This window comes from Canis aureus, chromosome 22 (genome assembly GCF_053574225.1).
Source record: "Canis aureus isolate CA01 chromosome 22, VMU_Caureus_v.1.0, whole genome shotgun sequence".
Classification (NCBI taxonomy): Eukaryota; Metazoa; Chordata; class Mammalia; order Carnivora; family Canidae; genus Canis; species Canis aureus.
Genome location: NC_135632.1, coordinates 14,241,319 through 14,266,004, shown reverse-complemented (window position 1 = coordinate 14,266,004; position 24,686 = coordinate 14,241,319). Strand labels below are relative to the sequence as shown.

The 24,686-nt window shown below is 36.0% G+C and overlaps 2 protein-coding genes and 1 long non-coding RNA gene across 10 annotated transcripts in view; 2 read left to right on the top strand and 1 right to left on the bottom strand.

Moving 5' to 3' along the window:
• PLS1 (plastin 1) overlaps nucleotides 1-1,819 on the top strand; it is a 103,593-nt gene extending 101,774 nt beyond the window's left edge. For both annotated transcript variants that reach the window (XM_077864869.1, XM_077864870.1), the window contains exon 16: nucleotides 62-1,819. In XM_077864869.1, coding sequence (XP_077720995.1) covers nucleotides 62-197 — 136 coding nt within the window. In that variant the 3' untranslated portion in view covers nucleotides 198-1,819. The remainder of the gene's footprint in view (nucleotides 1-61) is intronic.
• Nucleotides 1-4,384, bottom strand: part of LOC144293782 (uncharacterized) — a 29,387-nt gene extending 25,003 nt beyond the window's left edge. The window contains exon 1 of the long non-coding RNA XR_013361077.1: nucleotides 4,227-4,384. This is a non-coding gene — a long non-coding RNA (uncharacterized LOC144293782). The remainder of the gene's footprint in view (nucleotides 1-4,226) is intronic.
• Nucleotides 4,385-4,679: 295 nt separating this feature from the next.
• TRPC1 (transient receptor potential cation channel subfamily C member 1) overlaps nucleotides 4,680-24,686 on the top strand; it is a 107,508-nt gene continuing 87,501 nt past the window's right edge. For 2 of the 7 annotated variants that reach the window (XR_013361070.1, XM_077864862.1), the window contains exons 1-3: nucleotides 4,785-5,078; nucleotides 14,665-14,819; nucleotides 21,261-21,362. Coding sequence is in view for 6 of the 7 variants with exons in the window: in XM_077864862.1 (XP_077720988.1) it covers nucleotides 4,904-5,078; nucleotides 14,665-14,819; nucleotides 21,261-21,362 (432 nt within the window). In the remaining variant the exon portion in view is untranslated. Of the gene's footprint in view, nucleotides 5,079-14,664; nucleotides 14,820-21,260; nucleotides 21,363-24,686 lie in introns of all 7 variants that reach the window. The other 5 variants (XM_077864861.1, XM_077864863.1, XM_077864864.1 and 2 more) reach the window with 5 other exon arrangements.

Below are 24,686 nucleotides of genomic sequence, written 5' to 3'. Positions count from 1 at the left end.
ATATAGTAAGTGAAAACACAGTAGATAACAAATACTAAGATATTTTTCTTGTCTTTTCAAGATATGCCATTTCAGTTGCTCGAAAGATTGGTGCCCGGATATATGCCTTACCTGATGACCTTGTAGAAGTGAAACCAAAGATGGTTATGACCGTGTTTGCATGCTTAATGGGAAAAGGACTAAACAAAATAAAATAATGAAACATTTCATATGATTTTCTGCCACATTAAACACATTGAATGTCTCACAGTTTACAGAATTCTGAAATGTAGTGGGTATAAAACCAGAGATTATTTGTATGCTTATACTAGTATAATTCATTAATGAATTTAGTGTCTTACTCACACTAGTTAGAATCTGTCAACATTTTTGGATAATACAACTAATTTACCAGTCAGTACTGATAATATGTTCATCATCAAGCTGATATTTCATAATTATTTTCATTTTCTGAAAGTCTTATTAAAACAAGACTAATTTATTCTTTTTCATGGTTCAAAAAAGATCAATATAAAAAAATTTTTTGCAGGTCCTGCTGTGCTTTGATTTGTGTGTGTTTATGTTAATTTTGATCATAAGTGTATTCAGAGTCACTATCCAAGTTATTTTTTTCTTTCAACTATGTGAACTTTAACTTTTCTGTAAATTTCTATATTGTCTCAAATTTTTAAGTGACAAGTATTGTTCATTAGCATTAAACTTTTTTATATATGAGAACTAACTCTTTAAACCTCAAAATACATTCTCTTATATAAGTAGCAGGAGCTTTTTACTTAAAACTTAATTTTAACTGTACTTATATTTTATGTATGCTAGTTTGTAAGACAGCTTTAACTATGACGTGCAGCATATATGTTGGTAGGCTGTTATTAGAGAAATATGTTTGTGTACATATATATTTTTTGAATCTGAACTACCCAGGTTTTCTGAAATGGAAAGTATAACTAATTCAGTCAGTCAACCATTAAGTGTTTATTGTAGTCCCACTATGTGTGTAACAACTTTTCAGTTCATAGATATTGGTATATGAAGAATTTCTTTTAGAACTATTCATTTTGAATGTGCATATAGTTATTTTTCAACTGGCTTCTTCCACATATTTATAGCAAAACATTGACTAGAGCATCTCAAGACACATTGACACTATACTGTTAGTTTCATATGACACATGTGAATTTTGATTTATACTGAAGACTAATTTAGAATATACCTACAGAATATCTTCAGCAGAAAGTAATACAAAGCTAATATTCAACATAGAATATTTTCACATGTTTTTTCCACAGCCTCCTACAAATTGGCAGTGTTTGGTTAATGACTGTGTTACTTGGGAATACCTAATCTTCAGACCTACTTTTGTGTGAATTTTTATCAGTAGACAGATTCTGCTGCTAAAAATTGAATTCAGAAATATGTTTCCTCCATTTTTCCACCGTTAGTGTGAGTGGACAATACTGCTACACAACAAAAATGCTGTCACTTTATCTCAGTGTGAATGAGTAGTCTAAACTTCTCTTCTACCTATTGATTAAAACAGGTTGGTAAGAATGAGACTACTCATGTGTTTGGAATTTTTTAAGTGAAATAATCAGTAGGTGGAACTTTGAAATATATTCTTCTACAAAAGTGTTTTCCTTTACTTTTATATTTTGATGATTGTTTTCTTATATGAAGATTAAGATGTGTTCTTGTTCTAAGATTAATCAATGTTTCCCCTTTGATTTTTTCACCATTATATTTACTAAGTTATCTGATTTACATGAAATCTGGCACTTTAGTGTTCTTTTTCTCACAAAATATATTTAATAAAAACTATATACAAATGTGTCAATGTTCATTTCATTTAAAGAATACAGAACCTTGAAAATTAATCTATCATAAGTTTATTTTCCAGAAAAGAAAATAATTTTGTTTTAATTAGTAAAACAAAAAAAATTATTAGATTATTTTGAGGGAAATGAAGGTGGTTCTGTGGTTCTTTAATATGGAGAATTTTAGTAAAGACCAACTGCATTATTTCTATAATTTGGTTTGTGCTAAAATACTTTGAGGGAATCAGTTTATTAACATAAATTTGTTATGATTCAGGTATGATGCTAGAAACATGGGGATTAAGTTGAGAAAAGTATAGACAGTTCTCTAACTTCATTAATCTTCTAGTGGAGAGAGATAATAGGAATTTTAGATAGAGATAAAATGCAATAGGGGAAATCGTAAAAGAAATAGGCAAATGTGGCCTAAGAGTAGTGAGGGAGAGGCACAGAGTTTGAAGATGTATATAGGATCTGGTTTTGGGGGGTTCTTTTTGTTTTTTTTTGTTTTGTTTGAAGTAGGCTCTGTGCCCAACATGGGACAAGAGTTACATGCTCTGTTGACTGAGCCAGCCAGGCACCCCTGTTCTACTTTTTTGGGGGAATCTGTTCGACTTTTAATACCAGATCTGAATCTGGATTTTTTATCTTCTCCAACTGAAGTTAATGGTCTTCTCTTTTGTACCTGCAGATTGGTGAGTTGCTTTGAGTAAAAGTGCTGCTTCTGAATCCTACAAGCCATTATTCATCATAATTCTATCATTAGTCTTACTATCACAGATGCACAATAAACCCATTATACAGGGGATGCTAAAATACCCCAATTTATGCTGGATAAAGTGTGTACCAGAGAGGCAAGAGAGAAGAAAATGCTGCTTCTGAGATGATTAAAAAAAAAACTTCTAAAGAACAGGATACAGTTGCAACACTGACTTACTTTGGAAAAGGGAAAACCCTCTAATACTTTGCCTCCTAGAATTATCTAGTAAAGTAGGTTGGAATTCCCCTGAATCTAAGAAATTAATCTATCCCTGTGGGAGTCCTTATGGATGAGAAATAATAAACCAAGAAGCTTGAAAAGACTTCAGATTAAAGTGGTTTTTATATTTTGAGCCATCTGAATGTTTACCTTCCAACACTCTGGAACTTTTGGATGGGTCAGGGTTAGAGCTGTCCTAGTGAGTGAAAATTTTACTGGACTATGAAGAGTGTTTAAGTGAGCACATATATAAACCCACATACATACATCTTTGTTCAATGGTCACAAAGTGACAACAATTTTGACATTCCACCAAATATGCAAACTTGGAAACAGGATAGAATGGAGTAGATTAATGATACATAAGAAAAACCTAAAATGATTCAATCGATAATCAGCTATTTTGAAGTAAACACATGATAATGTTTCGAAAGGTGGGCAATCTTGTCATCTACTTAAGGCCTCTTAAGATCTAGAGAGGACTGGGGATCCCTGGGTGACTCTGCGGCTTAGTGCCTGCCTTCCCTCCAGGGCTGGGCCCAGGGCCTGATCCTGGGGTCCCAGTATCGAGTCCCACATCAGGCTCCCTGCATGCAGCCTGCTTCTCCCTCTTCCTGTGTCTCTGCCTCTCTCTCTCTCTGTGTCTCTCATGAATAAATAAATAAAAATCTTTAAGAAAAAAAATCCAAAGAAGACTTTGAATGATGAGAAAGACATATTTGGGATATTTGGGAGTTCGTGCTGGCAAGAACAGAGATAGAATAAATGAACCCGAATAGGAAGTATTTACTTCCCTCAAATATAAGATATTCTGACGTAAATTTTTGTATTGCCTTTTAAAACCTAAAGCACTGAGGGCACAATTTTGATTTTTGTATCGTTCTTGTGGGAAGCAGTTAAGTATTCAAGATAGAAGTTGCAGCTTTACCTCCTAGCTTTTAAAGGTGCAGGAATCTGCTTTAAATAAAAGCTTGCTTTAAAAAAAACTATTCAAGGAAGTCATCCTGTGCCTCAGTTAGCGTTTGCCTAACACACATCTTATAAAATCAAATTTATAAATGTGAAGACACCGCCGGAATGACTGTAGTTAGATTCTTAAAATGTGCTTATCCAGCGGTTACTTACACACGTCGGTGCACCTGAATTACATGCGAATAAATGTATGACAGTCGTGCCAATTTTACATCACCAAACAAGTTGTTGAAAAAAAAAAAAAAGGGCTGGAAATCGGCACAGCTGGCCCCAAACGCACACACACCCCAGCCTAAGTGTACTGCGGGGCCAGGGTCCCCTCCTTTCTGCTTTGCCTAAAGGACACAAACGCGAAACCATTAAGACGATTCCACAGGGGATTCGACTAAACGTTAGGTCGTCAGAGTTTCAAGTCACCGAGCCGGCGCGTGTCGTTATGCAGCAGGAGGCCGCAGGGGAGTTACCTGACGGCGGCAAGCCGGCTGTGGAGACGCACGCACCGCTCACCTAGCCCTCGGCAACCGTCAGCCTCTCAGGTCGCGGCCGGCCCGCGGGGAACGGGGGGCGTGGCACACGCAGGCCCCGCCCCCGGGCGGCCCCGCCCACCGCCGAGCCCGCCCCGGTGTCGTCGCTGCAGCGGAGCGGAAGATGACGTGAGGGGAGTCGCGAACATCTCCAGGCGCAGCTGGGCCGGCGGTTCCCACAGCGCGGGAGCCCGACGTGCGCAGAATCGCTCTCGGAGCTCCTTCCCCACAGATCTCTCGTCCTCCTCCCGGGCCGGGCCGCCCCCAGCGCGGCCCCTGCGGCTCCTGGCACGGCCCCGCGCTCGGCTGCCGCCCTGGCGCGCGCCACTCTGTCGTCCCCGGAGGGGCGCGGACCGGCTCGGCCCGGGCGCCGGCGGCTGGGGAGGGGGCGCTGGCCCCGGGGCCGCGCATGCGCCGCCACCAATCTGGGGCTGTCAGTGGAGGGCGAGTGCTGGCTCCGAGGGGAGGCGACGCCCTTCGGGGCCAACGGGCCGCGCGCGGAGGCGGCCGTGGGAACGACTCATCCCTTTTCCAGCCCTGGGGCGGGGCTGGGGTCGGGGTCGGGGCTGGCGGGGGCCCCGCCCCCGTCTCCGGGCCTGCCCCCTTCATGGGCCGCGATGATGGCGGCCCTGTACCCGAGCACGGACCTCTCGGGCGCCTCCTCCTCCTCCCTCCCTTCCTCCCCATCCTCCTCTTCGTCGCCGAACGAGGTGATGGCGCTGAAGGATGTGCGGGAGGTGAAGGAGGAGAACACCCTGAATGAGAAGCTTTTCTTGCTGGCGTGCGACAAGGGTGAGAGCTAGGCCCCTTCCTCCACTGGTGGGCGCCCCTGCCCTGCGCACCCTTCACCCTCTCCCCAGCCTCCCCGCGGGGCGCGCTGTCCTCCCGCGCCGAGCGCCTGCACCCGCCTGGCCCGCGGTCTCTCCCGGGCCCGGCACCGCCTCTGCCCCGGGAGTGTGGAGCCGGCGGGCGGGAGCAGCCGGAGGGCAGCCCTCGGGGCGCCGCACCTGGGGCGGCTCGTCCGGCCGTGGCCCCCGCCGTGGGGTCGAGCGTTTAGGTAGCGACTCGCTGATCCAGACCTTGGGGTGCTGAGCGTCCGCCTCTCCAGGACCTGGGCTCCCTCGCAGAGCCGCTTTGCTTTGCTTTTCTTTGCTTTCTGGGATCGCAGAGGGTTCGTGTACTTTGGGACCTTCTAGTTCTAAAATTCCATGACCTTGCTCAAGGCTCCTCGTGTTCCTGGGCTCCCACCTGGTTTCTCTTTTTCATTTTCTTTAACCCCGCACTCGTATTATTAGCTCCAGTCACCCATTGCCTTGGTGTCCAGTGACTGTTGAATGGGGTTAGGTGAGGTCAGTGTCCTAGGAGGAGAGAAAGATAGGACTGGAGAAATCATGCCGTAGTGACCAAACTTTTTTATTTTTATTTTTACTTTTTAATTTTGGGAAGTTAGTTCGTGCATTTCATTGGAGAAGAAGGTTTATTGCTCCCGAGCCTACTCTGGGGGAAAAAAATGGTCATGCAAAAGACAATTACAGGGCAAAACTGTGGAATGTATTTAATGTGTTTTTCTCCCCCCCCCCCGAAAAAAACCCAACAACAACTAGAAATCAATCACTTTTATGGCCATAATAAAATCTCTTCACTTAAGCATGCTTTCTGTTGATGCATATCATAAAAGGAATGGGAAATTGATTGCCCTAAGACGGCTTTTATTTCCCACATGTAAGAAAATGCTGTAATTTTCCTCTTTCTGAAGTTCTTAAGTTGCCTTACAGTGGCCATGCTCACTTAGGAATACTCTGTTCAGGATCCTGCCAACTTCCAAATATAAACCCAAAGGGCGACTTACACTGAAAAGATTAAGTACAGAGGATTTTTTTGTCTGTATGTATGTGTTTTTAATAAATCACAGCCTCTCTAACCTCTCTTGCTGCTTTTGAAATAGGATTTTATCCACACAACTTTTTGAAAACACATAACATATAAACAGTCCATCTATGTCTGTTGTTAGACACTTTTATATTCTTATGTAAAAGAATTAAGTTATAATATAAAAGCCTTTGTTAAATAAAGTCCAGCCTGGGCACAACTTTGATTAGTCTTAGAATTTAAGAACCAGAATATGTTTATACCCTCACAAAAGTCACTGTCTGTGGATTACATAAAATTACTTAATATTACTGACCTGAATTATCTGAGTTCTCTTCCCTCAAAAACTCTCTGAGAGGAGAAGGGACAAGGTTGTGTTGTACTAGAATGAGTAAGTGGCTGCTCCATCTACCCCAGCGTACTCAGCTGTGATTATTTTAAAGCAAACAGAAAGTATGTCAAGAAAGGGAATTTAATATTGCCGTCAAACTGAGGACAGAGGAATGTCATAGTGGAATGTGGTTGGAGAGAGTACTTGTATGGCACGTATATTTAGAATTGTTGCATAATCTAAGTCAAATGAAAGTTTTAATCTATGATAGTTTTGTAGTCTACCTACTAGTGTCAGTTGGAATAGCTTCCTATTCATCAGTTTCCCATTTTCTAACATCATTAAGATCCTTGGAGAGGTTTACCTTTTGGAGGTGGGGTGGAAAGTAAATATGCATTTTTTTTTTTTGCCCTTCCATAAATTAAAAAATTTTTAATGAGTGAGATTAAATAGATATTTTCTCTTGCAGGTATGTTGAAATGAATTCTCAGCTTAGATTTGAAGAAATAGCTTAAATTACATATTTATGGTATACCTTTAGATTGAAAAAATAAATTTGAATTATAGCAGTATTTTTGTTTGCTTACCTATCTGTATTCACTAATATTGTTAAGCCTTTTTTTGTGTATTTCACTTTTAATCTAAAAGTGAGAAGTTTCTTGAAGTAGCTGTAGCTTCCACTATTACATTGGAGCATTCATCAAACCAAATGACAAACATTTGCTAAAAACAGCCATTAGGGTAGAGTGTGTATGCTTTTCATAGATTTCATTTTATCCTGACAACCCCATAAGCCAGATCTGTTGTTATACTTATTTTACAAATGAGGAAAATGAGGTTAGGCAAAATTTTAAAATCACTTTGCTCAAGGTTACATTAGCTAGGTTGTGGTAGAACTCAGATCTATCTTGAGCCTGTACTCTTAGCCACTATGTTATACTGATCTAGTTGTAGTTGAATGAATGAAAATCATTTGTGTTAGAAAAAACACATCCAAATTTGGATTTATTATTTGGAGATTAAACTCTATACACTCTACGAATGCTTTGTAAATCTTGATTCTGTGGATTATATTTATCCAATAAAAGTAAAAAGCTTTAATAGCACTAGAACAAATCCACACTAGAATATCTATGTTTCTCATCCTTTCATTTAGCAATCATACTGTACATGTACATTCTAATATATTTCCATTTAGGGAGAGTTCCTAAAGCAAAAATTATGGAGATAAAGTATGCGTATGTTAGTGGATGGGTGTGTGTAGATAAAGGGGTAAGTAAAGAAAAAAAGTAGGAAAGAAAAAGATTTTATGTTTGATTTTATTGTTTGTATAGCTAGCTTTTCTGAAAAATGAGCTCGATAGATCTAGGCAAGTGCTGATCTCCTGGTAGTGGCTACTTAATAGTGGCTGTTATCTTGAAGTAGGTCAGAATCACGTATCATTGGTTCTTTTTCTTTGTATAAAATTTGGAGGAAAAAGTGAAAGTTCCTATACCAGTGACAATCAAGTTATGTTCTCTGCCCCCACCCAAGTAAAATTCTCAGAAAGCACATTCATATTCTTTATAAACCTAGAACACTGCAACTCAGAGGTAAAAGATAACTGAAAGAAGAGCTGGCTGTTTTATGAAATATTCAGCAGGGTTCTTATCACCCACCTCTTTCCTCTCTTGTTGTGAATTAATATGATAATGAGCCATATTTATTTGTGGGAGCCTGTGGTTTATTCAGGCCTGCTGGGTGAAGAAAGAGTTAATATATTTGTTTAGAGAGCCCTTGAACTAAGTATAGTTCATGTTAATTCACCCCTTTTCATAGATGGTAGCTTTTAGTGTACATTCATGAGCTAAACCTATATTAACCCTTCGCCGATGGTCCGTTCTTGTGCAGAAAAAGGAAATGATGAAAGGATTTAGTCTGGATTTAGGCCCTGCCAACTCTCTATGAAGGGCATTTTTCAGGAAATTCTATTTGCAATTAATAAGTCAGGATGCTCTTTTTGAAATTTCAGCAGGGGGACCAGGAGGGATGGAGAGAGCTGCCCTAGGCCCAATCTAAAGTCTTAAAGCATCTTTGTAGTATGATTTGCTGTATTGTGTGGGAGGGTGTTTGATTTCCTGCATGAACTTTGTATACCTTTGGGCTAAGCATGCTTTTAAAATGAGCAGCGCATCTGGGAGAAGTAATACTAAGCTGCAATTTTTTTTTAAGCTACCATTTTAATAACACCTTACTTAATATATTTAATGGGACTTTTTAAAAGTCCCATTTATTTGATGTAAACTAAAGTTTTTATGTAAACTGATAAAGGATATAAACTAAAATTTTATACAATTTACAACATCACTGAATTGGATCTCAAGTCATAGACTAATTACAAAATAAACATTGCCTCTAATTTTTTTCTAATAGATACAGGAATATACTGTTAATAGTTTTTAATTTGTCAACTAATTTACTATGAAAAAAAGCATCACCTTCTATGCTGTAAGTATAATTTTTTCCTACAGCAGAGTGAATCTTTGCTCCTTTGCCAGATGATATTCATTATCATGAATAGTCTTCAATAACAGTCATAAATGACTAAGAAGTTATAGTAATAATTGTCATGTTTTTTCAAAAATATTCAAACATACCATGTTTCTGATTATCTTTCATTTTTAAGGTTTCACTTATAACTGATTATAAAACATTGGGGTTTATGAGAAATACTGGGCTTTTTGCACATTTGGGTAAAACTATGTTTTTAAATCATCTTCACTATAAAAGTTGTATTTTTTTTTTTTTAGAATTTGATTCAAACTATTTAAATTTAGTATAGAGTTAACATTTTTAATCAGTATTGTCACTATTTGTATTTATAGTCCAGCACTAAATTTGTTATCTTTGTATTTTTTTACTTTGTTATTCTTTTTCCTTTTAATAATAAAATCTTTTTTTAAAGTGTCTTCAGGAATAGTCCTATTAGAATGTTGCAGTTGACACATACAAAAAAGTTTGTTATAGAAAATTGGTTTGAAAAGCTTTACAAATTTTTTTGACAGATAAATTCTCCCATACTTCACAACTAACTGAAAATTTGGATACTATAAAATTAAACTGATCAACATTAATGCTCCCATTTTAGCAATACTGAAATCTACCATCATACAGCAGAAAGTAAAATGAGATGCCATTGAAGAAAAGATGGAATCATCTATTCTTAATTGATATTGTAACATTTCTCCACTATATTTCTTAAGGGTTTATCACAGTTGGCCATGTTGAATTGGTTGCTAAAGATTTATGAGATTACCGTGGTGCTTTATGTACTATTTCATTTTTAAAAATCGTTTAGGACTCACTACATTGATTTCCTGCCTTCTGGTGGGTTGCAGCCTGCATTTTGGAAAACATTGGTCTAGGAATATAATGAGTAAATAGGACAGTTGCTTAGGGTTAATAGAGAATGGTAGCAAAGCTCAAGTTTCATAGGGCTTAGTAAGCCACAATAAAAATTTTGGCAGGTATTTTAGGTGTGATGGAAAATCTTAACAATCATCAAGATTTTTGGGAATTGGATGATCTCAATTAAAAAAAGAAGATCATGCTGGCTGCTGGGAGGACAATGGATTTAAGAGATGGGGCTAGGAAAAAAAAAAAAAAAAAGGATGGGGCTAGAGCAAGGTGGGCAAACTAGCATGCAAGCCAAATCCTCACCACCTGTTTTCTAAAGCCTGTGCACTAATAATAGTTTCTACATTTTCATTTTAAATGATTTGGAATAAGTCAAGAGAAGAATAATATAACATGAAAATTATATGAAATTTGAACCATAGTGTTCACAAATAAAGTTTTATTGGAACACATTGGAATTCATTTGTGTACATATAGTCTGTGGCCACTTCTGTGCTGTAAGGGCAGACTTGAATATTTGCAACTGTGATAGTATGGCCTGTAACACCTGAAATATTTACTGTATGGCCCTTTACAGAAGGAGGATGTTGACCCTTGTAATAGAGTATTGGCACCTATTTCAGTAAAGAGTCTATTACAAAGTCCAGGAAAGAGATGATAGTGGTTTTGACTGTGGGTAGCAGTATACATGGATACAAGTGGATGAGTATGGGAACTATTTTGGAGAAGGGGCGGAGAAAGCTTGCTATTGAATTGGTATACTTGTAGAATTGATTGAAAAAGTTTATTTTTCCTTTCCCGAAAAAAGAACCATCTAGCCAAAAAGTAAACAGATTATGTTGCATTTCCTTTTATATATTACATTTTAAAAGACAGAAGATTTATGTAACTCTTAAAAAGCAACTTCCATATAAAATGAAAAGCATTCATATATTTGTCTGACATAAAAAGGCATTTAAATTGTAATCCTTGCTCTATGACTAGCTTCTTGCTATGTATCTTAAACTTACTAATCTCTTTCTACATGATGCACTCATCCTAAATATTAAGACTGTTCTGGGCCTAACAGTATAGCACATTGTTTTAAATGGCTTGCAAATGTAAACTTAGGTGGAATACTTAGAAACCACTCTAGTTTCCTTTAGGTTCTGTGACTATAGCATGTAATTTTTCATTTGCATGAGTGTGTCACCTCTGGCAGGGTGAAACTTTTTATTATTTTTAGGGATGAAAATTACTTATTTGGTTTGTTTTTTAAGTTTCCTTCATTTTTTTTCCCCCTTGAATAGCCTCCTGACTGTAATGGAAATAGTCTTTGAAACCTAAAGTTAGAGTATCTGGCATTTGCAATACAATTACCCTTTAAACAGCAATCTAAAGTTTTAGCACATGGAGCAGTTGTTTCTTTCCATATGCTATACCTGAAATTTATAAAAATTTTTAAGAATTGTATTTATACAATTCTTCATACTTTTCTGTCTCTGGCAAATGACTGACTAGATAATCTGAAAACCCTTCTGCTTCAAATCACCTAAAAATGCCAGCTAACATATAACAAACATCCATTTAAATGAACAGCTGAGCTTTCAAGAAATTAAGGAAACACTTAACGTATAACAAACATCCATTTAAATGAACAGCTGAGCTTTCAAGAAATTAAGGAAACACTTATGATCCAAAAATGAGGAAAAGACTGAAAAACAGGAATATGTGAGCTAACATTTTGGCTGTTCTGTGAATGGGGCAGGAGTTAGTTATGGGCCAGGCATTATAGGGATTTGAATTTCAGTGCCCATATGAAAACAGGTTACAAGGCGTTGAGTTTGCACAAAGTAGGAAATTGGCACAACATATATGCATAAAATCAAGATCCTTAAAGCACTGGACCTGCAGCAAAGAGGTTTATGAAGAAAACCCATCCACTAGCACTGGGAGACTACAGAGAAACTCGTAAGTAAGAATTTGCAGCTGTAGTCTTGTTTCCTTTTGGCTTGGAGTTTAATATTACCTACTTGATCTGTGAAAATGTAAACTGAGAAACTGAGAACCTGAGAAGTAAATATAAAAAGAATTGATAGGATTGCAAAACCTCTGAATTATCCAGAAGAAGCAAACATAAAACATCCTTGATGTTTTCAAACTAGGCTGCCAGGATTCCCACAGTGAAGCTGCATGAAGAGGAGTTTGCAATACCCAGTTAAAAAATTCAGAAGACACTCACCCATTCTCAAGAATGGGTCAGTAAACACAATTACATCCCTAAGGCCCTCAGATAATTATCATATAGAAATAAAAAAATAAGTGTTTTTAAAATTACTAAAATCTTAAGGAAATGAAAACATAAAAGATTTGGAAAGGAATCCAATAAAACTTAAGTAAAAAATAGTCATTAAATTGAACACCAATAAAAAATAAAAAATAAAAAAAAATAAAAAAAAAAGTAACAAATAAAATAAAATCAACCCCTTAGTTTTGAAAAAAAAAATAAATAAATAAAAAATAGTCATTAAAAAATGAATGGGTTAAGGGGTTCCCTGGGTGGCTCAGAGGTTTGGCCCCTGCCTTTGCACAGGGCGCAATCCTGGAGCCCTGGAATCGAGTCCCACGTCGGGCTCCCGGCCTGGAGCCTGCCTCTCCCTCTGCCTGTGTCTCTGCCTCTCTCTATGTCTATCATAAATAAATAAAATCTTAAAAAAAAAATGAATGGGTTGGGATGCCTGAGTGACTCGGTGGTTGAGCTTTTGCCTTCAGCTCAGGTCATGATCCCAGGGTCTTGGGATTGAGTCCCACATCAGGCTCCCTACAGGGAGCCCTCTGCCTATATATCTCTGCCTCTCTGTTGTCTCTTATGAATAAATAAAATCTTAAAAATATTTTAAAAAATACATTAATAAATAATTGAATAAGAAATAAGGGGGGGGAATTTGAATAAATTATCCAGAATACAGGAGAGAGAGGAATATTAAATCTTTAGAGACAAAGAAGTTGGAATGAGATGATCCAACATAATGTTTAATAGAAGTTCCAGTAGAAAAAAGTAATATGGAGACGAAGCAATATTTGAAGAGATAATAATGGCTGAAAATATTGCAGAATTTATGAAGGGCAGAAATTCTTGGATTCAGAAAGCCCAGTGAGTCCCTAGGTAAATAAAAAATTAGTCCTCACCTAGACACTAGCATTCTCTTAACACTAAGAGGTGAAATAAACTCCTCCACTAAGAGGTTTTAAACATTTATTTTCCGGTAAGAGTGCTAAATTTTCACTGGTCTGTCTGTATGTTCACTATTAGTTCAGCTTGTAACTAAGAACTTTGCTTTGTGAAGTGTTTGATAAGTTTTTGTCATAGAACAAAAGTGTCTAAATATTAATTAGTAGTGCTGTGAGGAAAATATTTCTTTTTGTGACTAATTTTCTTCTTGAGGGAACTAAGGAAATATACCATCAGTATACCAAAAAACTACCATTCAGCTTCTTCCAAAATGTGTGGGGACTTTAAAGTCATTGGTTAAAAGTAGTAGTAAATTTACTACTTTTACTTTAAACTTCTAATAAATTTACTACTACTTTTAACAAGTCATTGGTTAGTAAATTTATTAGAAGTTTTAACAAAAATCTGTTATTTTTCCTTCTTATTCACTCATTAGTTCAGTTTTAGGGTTCTTTCTACATCATGAAATTATTCATTTCTTTTTCCTTGGTTTGACTCTGATTGTTCTTTTCCTGTTTATTATTCATAGACTTTTAAGGAACAACTATATTTGCAAGTCATTTAAAATGGTCTATACATCTTAATGTTTCAAAAGTTAAATGAAGTAAAACAAAACCCACCTTGGTTAATTATTTAGCACTTCTCTTTTGATTTATTCCACCCAATTACTGCACTAGCTGGTCAACAGACAAATACAGTGGGCACTGGGTGAAAATGATAGCCTTCCTACTTACTCTCATTTTCCTCCAGGGGTCAGCTGTTTTGATGTAGGCAGTCTGGAGTTAAGCAGAAGGTAATCTGCATGCTCCTGACAGGTCAAACTTCGCTTTGAAATATTCTCTCTTCAGCCTTTACCAGCATTGATCCTAGTCCTGCCTTGGAGTTTTGTGAGCTAAATATTCCCTGGTAATGTAAACAGGTTCATTAATGAGATAAGGGGTGTGTGTGTGTAGGTATGTGTGTATATGTGTGAGGTGTGTATGTATGTATGTGTTGCAAGAGTAAGGAGGAGAGGAAAGGAATTTCTGGCATCCTTCCCTCTTACTGTGTATACCTACTAGTATGTATACATTCACACTGCTTTTCCAAACTAGGTTTTCCCCTGTAAAACCACTTCTTACTAGCCTCTGCTTATTATTAGATCTTATTTTTAACCATTGTTATGTACCATTAAATGTGTTTACATATTTGAGATGTAAAACTTAAATCCTTTATGCTTCTTGTTTTTCTAGTTTTCCAGTCTGTACTTTTGGACATTCTTTATTGCTTTAAGTATCTTCTAAAAATTTCTCTCCTTATAATCAATCAGTTATGAATTTTAAACTAACAACTTTTATTTCAAACTGCACATTTAAAATTTTTTCTATTTTTTATGTTTGCAACTGATGTACATACTATTTTTCAGGATAAAGTTTTCAGCAGGAAATGTTCACATTTTCTTTGTACATTTCCATATACAAAAATGAGTTTAGGGTTCTAAATTTTCTTTTGAATCAACAGGCTAAGTTTTTAAAGTCATTCTTATCTAATATGTCTTAGATATTAAATTATGTTTGTATATTGTTATTTAGGTGACTATTATATGGTTAAAAAGATTTTGGAGGAAAACAGTTCAGGTGACTTGAACATAAATTGCGTAGATGTGCTTGGGAGAAATGCTGTTACCATAACTATTGAAAACGAAAACTTGGATATACTGCAGCTTCTTTTGGACTACGGTTGTCAGGTACAAGGCTAGATAATTCTATCCAGTAGCTTCTAAGTACTGTTAGATATGCTATGTTTTCTTCTTTCTTTCTAGTTTCCTTTCATCTCCCTTTTTTCCTTCCTTTTTTTTTCTTATCTTTCTTTCACCCTTTATTTTGACTTGAGCCACTAAAAGTTTTAAAAACAAACCCAAAAAAAGCCTTTTTAAGAAAGTATGTTTTGACTTGATTTATCTTTTCTCTCCCAATTTTTACTTTTTCCTCCCTTAAGTGTTTTATAACAGCTCACAAAGGTAAATTATCATGACTTATTAAAGATGACTGTTTTTATTACTTATGATATTACTATTTATGTTATATATCTAAAAATAGTACAAGTGTTCTGGAAGTGTCAGGGGAACAGGTTGTTCTGTGGCTCATGTAATTTACAAACATAAGAACAAAACGCTCCTGACTTGCAATGCAATTTTCACTTTGATTTTGGTTTTCTCTTGTGAAATTTTTATTAATTTTTTCTTTTTGTCTGAAGTTTAGTGTTTACAATTAAAGATGAATAATTTTTTTTTAACTGGAAAATATGGACCTTTCTGTTTGTCTTCCTGTCAGTTCAGGTAGAAAAGCAGGCATGCATGTAAGTCTTGAAAGAATTCAGTCAAGAGATTCTGAAGGAAATTTAATAATAATATTTTTCTTTTCTTTTGGGTTTACTTATGATGGAAGCACATGAATTCCAGCACTTTCCTTTTCTTTTAAATAGCATGATTGCTCTGTTGTAGCTTCAAATTAATGAAACTTTTTTATTTTGAGTGGCACCAGGAAGCACTCACAGAAAAATTTCAAAATATAAGTAGGTTAGTTCTATGTGCATTTTAACTGTGTGCATATATATAAGCGTTACAATATACGGTACTGTCTCTATGTACACATATTTAGAGTAGAAAAAGAAATTGCCTTCTCAGCAATTTCAGTTATCCAGAACATCACTGAGAACCAGAAAGTAAAAAAAATCTCTGAGCAGTAGCTGCCATGAAGTTTCCCATTTATGAACTTTAGTTATAGGAGTACTGGAGCCCGGCTTCAACTTTAACAAGCTTCAATACTTAGTCTTTAATCTATAGAGAATTAGAGGGGCAAGAGAGGCATGAGGGCTGCAGTGAAACAAAAGGAGATACAGTACTTCTGACTCTTTTTAATAAAGAGGTCAACAGCATTACATATCTCATGATATCTGAGTGAGTTGTATGTTAGAATGGTAATTAATGTTTATAACAATGGCCAGATTAAGTAAGGAAAAGTTAAATTATATTCAGTACCTATTGTTTTAGAAGAGAGAAGAATGTGTATAGTACTTCTGAAAGCAGAAAACTTCCATCAAAATAGTTTAAATTTCAAAGTTAAACACTTAAAGGCATAAGCTTCAGTTACCTAGAAAATAAGGGTATAAAGAAAGATCCTAATGATTCTGGATAAATGAAGTATTATGGTATAATCATTATTTTTGTCTTTTTACATATATGATCCTATGTATATAATAATTCTGCAATATACATTGTTCTTTCTCATGGTTCCTGATCATATTTGAACATCATAGCCAGTCTATGTAAATGTTACATTTTATAGATGAGAAAACTGAGGCTCATAGACTTTAATGAATTGCCCAAAGTTCTAAAATAAGTGAGGGTAGAGCTAAGATTTGAGCTTTATCTTCTGACTGCAAATCCCATGCTCTTTCCAATTCACTGTGTTCTGTCTCAGGTTACCGCTGTCTAACCTATCAGTCAACAGTTGTCCAAGGCCTTTGGGTGTGATTGTGGAAATGAATAAGTAAAACATGAGTTCTGTACTAAAGGATATTAAAACTAAGTTGATAAAGTATTGTTGACCCTTGAACAATACAGATTTGAACTGCATAGGTCCACTTATATGTGGATTTTTTACAATATAGAACTGTAAATATTTCCTCTTCCTTAATGATTTTCTTAATATTCTCTTCTCCAGATTACTTTATTGTAAGAATATAGTATATAATACATATAACATACACAGTATGTGTCAATTGACTATGTTATTGGTAAGGCTTTGATCAATAGGAGGCTATTAGTAGTTGAGTTTTGGAGGAAGAATTTCAATTATATGGGGGTGGGGTACCCCTAGCCCCTGCGTTGTTCAGGGTCAACTGTGTACATGTGAATTTCAAACCAATTAAATAATGCAGAAGTGTATTTGATAAGTGCTGAGTGGTAATAATACTTGACCCTTGTATATTACTTTGAGGTTACAAAGTGCTTTCATGTATTTTATCTTATGTTATACTAGTGGCTCTCCGTGGGACAATTTTGCTCCTCAGGGGACATTTGATAATTTCTGGAGACATTTTTGGTTCCACAATTGGGGGATGGATCACTACTGGCATCTAATGAGTAGAGGCTAAGGGTGGTGCTAAACATCCTACAGTACACAAGACAGCATCCACAATGAAGAATTATCTGGCCCCAAATGTCAATAATGTTACTATTGAGAAAACATGTTTTATACTTAAACTTTTGTACTTTACAGTAGATGTTTTGGAAGCAGAAAAGAGAAGTTTACTGTGGATTGAGCTATCAAGTTTTCATGGAAGAGTGTCCGTTGAGCTCAGCCTTCGAACATTAATAATTGCCAATATTTATATAGTGTTACTGTGTGCCAGGAACCTTAAATATATTCACTTCCTTAACTCTCACAACAGCCCCATGCGGTACTATTATTATTTCCATATTATACAGAAGGAAACCAAGGTACAAAAAGGTTAAGTAACTTGACTGAAGACACTCCACAAATAGCAGACCTGGAATTAGAACCCAAGTTCTGGCACCAGAATCCATGCTTTTACCTCCTACCCAGAACTACTCTCAAAAATGTGTAGATAGCTCCAGCATAGGGGATGTGAGGAAGGATGTTAACAAAGGCATGAGCAATGTATATTTTTGAGAGAATGAGATGACTTAGCCTTTTTTTTTTTTTTTTTTAAATCTATGATAGTCACACATAGAGAGAGAGAGAGGCAGAGACACAGGCAGAGGGAGAAGCAGGCTCCATGCACTGGGAGCCCGACGTGGGATTCGATCCCGGGTCTCCAGGATCGCACCCTGGGCCAAAGGCAGGCGCCAAACCGCTGCGCCACCCAGGGATCCCCTGACTTAGCCTTTTGAACAAAATATTTGGGTTTGATAGTAGTGGGAAATATCTGGAAAAATAACTAAAACAAAACTAATGAAAAGGACCTGAATGCCAGGCTAAGAAATTTGGGTTTATAGACAGTGGGGTCATTAAATGAGTTTTGAGAAAGGATGTGATGTGTCCAGTGATATTTTAGGAAAAGTGTTCTAGTGGTTGTGTTCAGTATAGATTGAGAAATGGAAAGTGGAGAAAGCTATAGCTTGAGTGAGCAGTTTTTATAGTAATCTAGATATGAAGAGGTTAAAGCCTGAACTATAGTAGCTATAAGAGAAAATAATGGCAGATGTGAAAGATGTTATGAAGGAAGAATTGATATAACTTAGTATTTAAATTTGGAGGGGAGAATTGAAAAGCAGACCAAGATAATTTGGAGATTTTAAACATAGGTGGTTGGGAGAAGGATGAAAGAAAAACAGGAAGTTAAGTCAAGGTTGGGGCAAAGAAATGTGAATTTAGGTTTTAGCTTTGTTTATTTTGGGACTATCAGGCAGTCTACAGATGGAAATTATATCTCTAGGGAGAGATCAGGCTGGAGAGATACAGCAGTCACGGGGACACAGGATTATCACCTGCATCATAAAAGTGGTTGATATTACAGAGGAGAGTGAATGGCTGGTGCTGATTTTTTCTCAGGGAACATCTACATTAATAAAGGCAATAGAAGGAAAGAGTTCGATTAAAGGAGTTAGGGTAGCAGCATTGTGAAAACCAAAGGAGCAGTTTTAATATGTTGCTTAGAAATCAAAGAAAATGAAGGGGTAGGAAAGGCCATTGAATTTTGAAACTGGCATCAGTAAAGTTAGAGAAAATGATCTGCATGAGTTTGGGAAGTTTTACAGAGTGAGAGGAAGAAAAGTTGAGTGGTAAGAGAAAGACAGGATCAAGTCAAGATAGCAAAGAATGAGGAAGTATTTCATATTTTGGGAGATGGAGGCTAGGACTGATATTTCTGTAAATGAAGGCCAAGTTCTTCTAGAAGTCAGAAGAGTACCAAATAGAATACCAAGGTGGAAAACTTAGCTTTGGAAAGGAAATAAGAAGCTTCTTACTCTGAGCCTAGAGGAAAGAGTATGGGAATTGTTGAGAAGACATTTTCCAAGGTGGGAAGGAATATAGCAAGCAACCTCATTAATACACAATAAGTATATATGTTGAATAAATTTTAATAAGGGATGGTCATATTTGTGAGAAAATGAGAAGCAAAACTAATGAAGACATTTTGTCCTATAGATATTTTTAAAATAATCTAAAACTTTTTTTTCATTCAGAACTTCCTTTGATTTATATTCCATTTGTGCAGAATAAGTTAATGGTAACTCCTTATTTACATGACTTTTTTACACAAATATTTTTTATACCTGAAGCTTATCCTTTTAAGCATTGAAAGATTTAATATGAATCTTTCTTTATTCTTCACTAGTGTATCTGAATATAATTTAATTTTACCATAAGTGGGTATCTTTGAGAATATAATTCTTTTACTTTGCTTTGTGTAATCTGAAATTATTAACATGTTTGTCCTTCCATTAAATTGCTTCTGACTGCTCTGTATTGATAGTTGTTTTGCTATACTGATATTTTATCTTTTCAGTAGTCAGCTTTTAGCAATTTTTTCTTCATTTCTTTCTACTTTTTTAGTTTCCATTTAGCTGTTTCCTTATTCAGTAAAGACCTAAAGAATACTTGGGAAAGCCAGTTATCCGTCATTTATAGACAACACTAAGTCTGTGGTTGACTTCTGGGAAGTAGTGCCCGTAAAGTTAGTGACAGCTCAACACAGGTTTTTTTTTTTTTTTTTTTTGAAATTTACAGTTGGATCCATGGCTGTGTTTCAGACAGTTGGAGTTGACTGGTGTTTTGACTTAGAGAGCAGTGGCATTACTGTAGTTAGGTTTAAAGGTTAAAATTTATCATAAATGAAATGTTTAGTAGTAATGAACACATAATTCTTTTTGTTTGCTTCACCTGACCAAGTATGGTAAAAATTGAAGAGAAATGTTTGCAAAGCAGAGGAATAATGGTGCTAGATTTAAAGATAGGCTACAGACCAGTGAACCCTAAAAGTTTTAAGGGATTAAAAAAATAAATTTCTCAATGGGGTGGGGAGTTTTTCCTATGGGAATACATAAGCAGTTCCTAGTGGTTGAATGTGGCCCCCAATTCTTTCTTTGGGGTACTTAGGCCTATTTTTAGATATCTAGATAAAGTCTGTCCTTTTTAGTCCTCTTTTTGACATCTAGATAAAGTATGTGGAAGTTTTATTCTTTTCAGCTCCAAGAATACTAAAGATCTGATATAGTTTCATTTTCAAGAGAGAATGTTGATGTAAATGGTTGTTAAAGATTATAACAGTTCTTAAAATATACAGATTGAAAATATTCAGGGTATTTTCTTAGGTTAAATTATTATTTATCTCCTGTTTTCCTTCTGCCTTTATGGTTTTCCTTAAAACAAAACAAAATAGAACAAAACAAAAAGAAACCCAAAAACCTGATGTCACAGTTGCCAAGTATCATAATAGAACTGTAGACATTGTTACAGTGTTGGAAAGTCCCAAATGCTCAGCTTCTATTTACTTTTTCCTCCTGTCAAAGTTAGAGTTTCAAAATGAGCTATAGTTTGGGAGTAAAGCTATAAAGTCACTTCTCCCTATTGCCTCTAAGGACATTGGTAGCCAAGTTTTTTGCAGCTTTTTGCTTGATAAGATTGCTAATATTAATGTCAAATTTGAAACATTTCAGTCAGCTATGTATATTTTAAAGTTGAGATCTGAGGGCTCCTCTTAACCTCATGGTTGCATTGATGATCATTTTTATTAGGTTGAATATAATCCTTTACTCATAGTAATAGTTCTTGGCAATTCCTTTAATAGATCTGGAATGTTAAGATTTTTTTGGTTTAAAGATCAAAAATAAAGGCCTTGAAAAAAAAAATTCAGCTTTAAATACTCCATGGATCACACTGTTCCATTAATAAATCCTTCTAGCAAGCATTTGTTTATTTATTTTTTTTACTAGCTTATGCAGTGAAACCAGGACAGAAATTTGTGTGTGTTATGGTACACAAAAATAAGGCTAAGTCAAGCAAATGTACTATTTGGACAGTCTACATTTTTAAAAATTTAGTATTACTATACATAATACAGTTTAAATTTAAAGATAGTTTTATTTATGAATTAGTGAAAATAAATAGTTTACCTTTTTATCCTCCATTTTCATTTTTAACCTTTTTTTTTTTTAAAGTCCGCAGATGCACTTTTGGTGGCAATCGACTCTGAAGTAGTGGGAGCTGTTGATATACTACTAAATCATCGACCAAAACGATCATCAAGACCAACTATAGTAGTTAGTACTCTTAAATATTTATTAATTTGGATTTTTAAACCAAATAGATATCCTGCCCCATTCCCATTTTTTCTTCCCCCAAATTTATTTTGTTTTAAAGAAATAGATTTTTTTAATCTGTAAAATATTGCCTTAAAGTAAGTAGACACTTGCAACACCTTTTTAAAATTAGTGATATTTTCATAAATCTGTCAGTGTGGACGAGTATTTTTAGTTTCGAGCATTCTATAGGTTAGGTTGGAAATACAGATTAGCTTCCAAATGGAGTTAGGAATTAAATATAAACAATGAAACCATAAAAGCGGAAGAAAATATAGGTGAATGTTTAACTGATTATGAGTGGAAAGACTTTCTAAACATAAAAACAAAGAACAAAAATCATAAAAAGCAATGGCACAGCCTTTGGCTAGATAGAAATTAAATTTCTGGAGTTCAAACATCAAACAAAATTTAGAAAGAAAATGGAAAACTGGCAAAAGATATTTTCAACATATATCACAAATTCATAATCCTAATAATTGACAAATTGATGAAAAACACCAAAATCAGAAAAGGACTTGAAAAAAAATCTCAGAAAAGAAAATATAAGATATTAAAACTCACTACTAATAAAATATGAAATACTAATTTTTACTTATCAAATTAGCAAAGATTTATTTATTTTATTTCTTTATTTAAATTTTAATTGGTTAACATACAGGGCAATATTGATTTCAGGAGTAGAATTCAGTGATTCATCACTTACATATACCACCCAGTGCTCATCACAAGTGCCCTCCTTAATACCCATCACACATCTAGCCCATCCCCCACTCACCTCCTTCCATCAACCCTCAGTTTGTTCTCTGTAATTAGTCTCTTATGGTTCATTTCCCTCTCTCCTTTTTTCCCCTTCCTATATGTTCATCTGTTTTTTTTCTTAAATTCCACATGTGAGTGAAATCATATGGTATTTATCTTTCTCTGACTGACTCATTTTGCTTAGCATAATATGCTCTAGCTCCATCCATATTTCAAATGGTAAGATTTCATTCTTTTTGATGACTCAGTAACGTTTTCTGTATCCATTCATCAGTCAATGAAAATTTGACTTTCCATAATTTGGTTATTGTTGATAATGCAAATTAGCAAAGATCTTAAAAAATAATTATCATTGATGGCAAGGGAGTAGTACAGTCTAATAACAGGGTAGGGAAGAGTATTTTGGAAAGCAGTTTAGCACAGTGTCTCATAAACAAGAAAGATGCTCATATTCTTAAACTTAGTGTTTCTTCCTTTAGGAACTGGCCAGAAATGGGGAGAAAAAAGTTAATTGTGATCTTATTGCAATGAAAAAACCATGTAACCCAATTTAAACATTCCCAAATAAAAGACTGGAAATAGTATAAAAATTACATATATATTAAAATGGCATTTTTAAAAGAATATTTAGGAACCTGAACAAATATAACATAGGAAGTGAAAAAATGGGAGTAATAAACTGGACATACAGTATGATCTGGACATATAATATAATATGAGGTTAAAAACATGTACAGACAAGGAACTGAATGGAAATATAGCAAAATGGTACCTAAAAGCAGTCAACTCATTGCTAAATTAAGGATTTTTTTTTTAAGATTTTATTTATTTATACACAGAGACACAGAGAGAGAGAGAGGCAGAGACACAGGCATAGAGAGAAGCAGGCTTCCTGCAGGGAGCCCAACGTGGGACTCGATCCCAGGTCTCCAGGATCATGTCCTGAGCCGAAGGCAGAAGCTCAACCACGGAGCCGCCCAGGTGTCCCACGGATATTTTTTTCTTAAACCCTTTTTCTATATTGCTTTTGTAATTAAAAAGGTAGTCACTAATAACCAAATTCTGCTTTAAAAATGAGATTTTGGGGGATCCCTGGGTGGCGCAGCAGTTTGGCGCCTGCCTTTGGCCCAGGGCGCGATCCTGGAGACCCGGGATCGAATCCCGCGTCGGGCTCCCAGTGCATGGAGCCTGCTTCTCCCTCTGCCTATGTCCCTGCCTCTCTTTCTATCTCTGTGTGACTATCATAAATAAATGAAAAAAAAAAAAAATTAAAAAAAAAAAAAAAAAAAAAAAAGAAAAATGAGATTTTGGGATCCCTGAGTGGCGCAGCGGTTTAGCGCCTGCCTTTGGCCCAGGGCGCGATCCTGGAGACCCGGGATCGAATCCCACATCGGGCTCCCGGTGCATGGAGCCTGTTTCTCCCTCTGCCTGTGTCTCTGCCTCTCTCGCTCTCTCTGTGTGACTATCATAAATAAATAAAAATTTAAAAAAAATAAAAAATAAAAAATAAAAATGAGATTTTTGTTATATGTCAAAATTTAAAGTGAGGATGTAGTGAAACAAGCCATTTAAATAATTGCTGGTAGTGTAAACTGGCTATCCTCTGAAGAAAAAAATTGTTTTAAGAAAGACTTATAGGGGCACCTGGGTGCCTCAGTGGTTGAGCATCTGCCTTTGGTTCAGATTCTGATCCTGGAGTCCTGGGATCAAGTTCTGCATCAGGCTCCCCGTAGGAAGCCTGCTTCTCTCTCTGCCTATATCTCTGTCTCTCTTTGTGTCTCTCATGAATAAATAAATAAAATCTTAAAAGGAAAAGAAAGAATTATAAATTAGTTGTGAATTATCTACCATTATCTGAGATCAGTGAGAAGTTCTGCTAATTTGCATGCTTTATCATGTATTAACTGAAACATTTTGCTTTCATTTAGGTATTACAAAGTTTGTGTAAGCATGACTTTCTACAGAGGATAGTACCCAGTAGTTTAAGTGGTTTTAAGAAACCAACAGGAGCAGAGAAAAAAGGGCTAAGAATATAGCCCCTGCCAAATGATCAGAAATATCTAGAATTCTATTCAACTTTCCCTTTCATCTGTCTTGTCACGGTTAGATTATGGTATACTTATTCCACCATGTAGCCTTTTTACCCTTTTATTTTCTTGGCAGGGAGGGTAGAGTGTAGAATGCTAGGATATTGGAGCAACTGACTGACATTAATTCATCACCATTAGCACGACCAGTCAACTCTTGAGTTTTAAGGCTCTGGCAGTGAGAGAACACTGCCAGAGAGAACACTTCATCTACTCAGTGAGAGAACACTTTGTACTTCATCTCTAATGAAAAGGGCTATCCAGCCTTGGCTTGAGTACTTCTAGTGATGGCAAGATCACATTTTAACAGGCCTAATACTTTTTGACAGGCAATGTCAAATATTTTTATATACTTTTTTTAATCATTTCAGTGAATTCATTTTATATTCTTAGCTTATTAAAATTCTTATGACAAATTTTGACTTTCAGATACAGG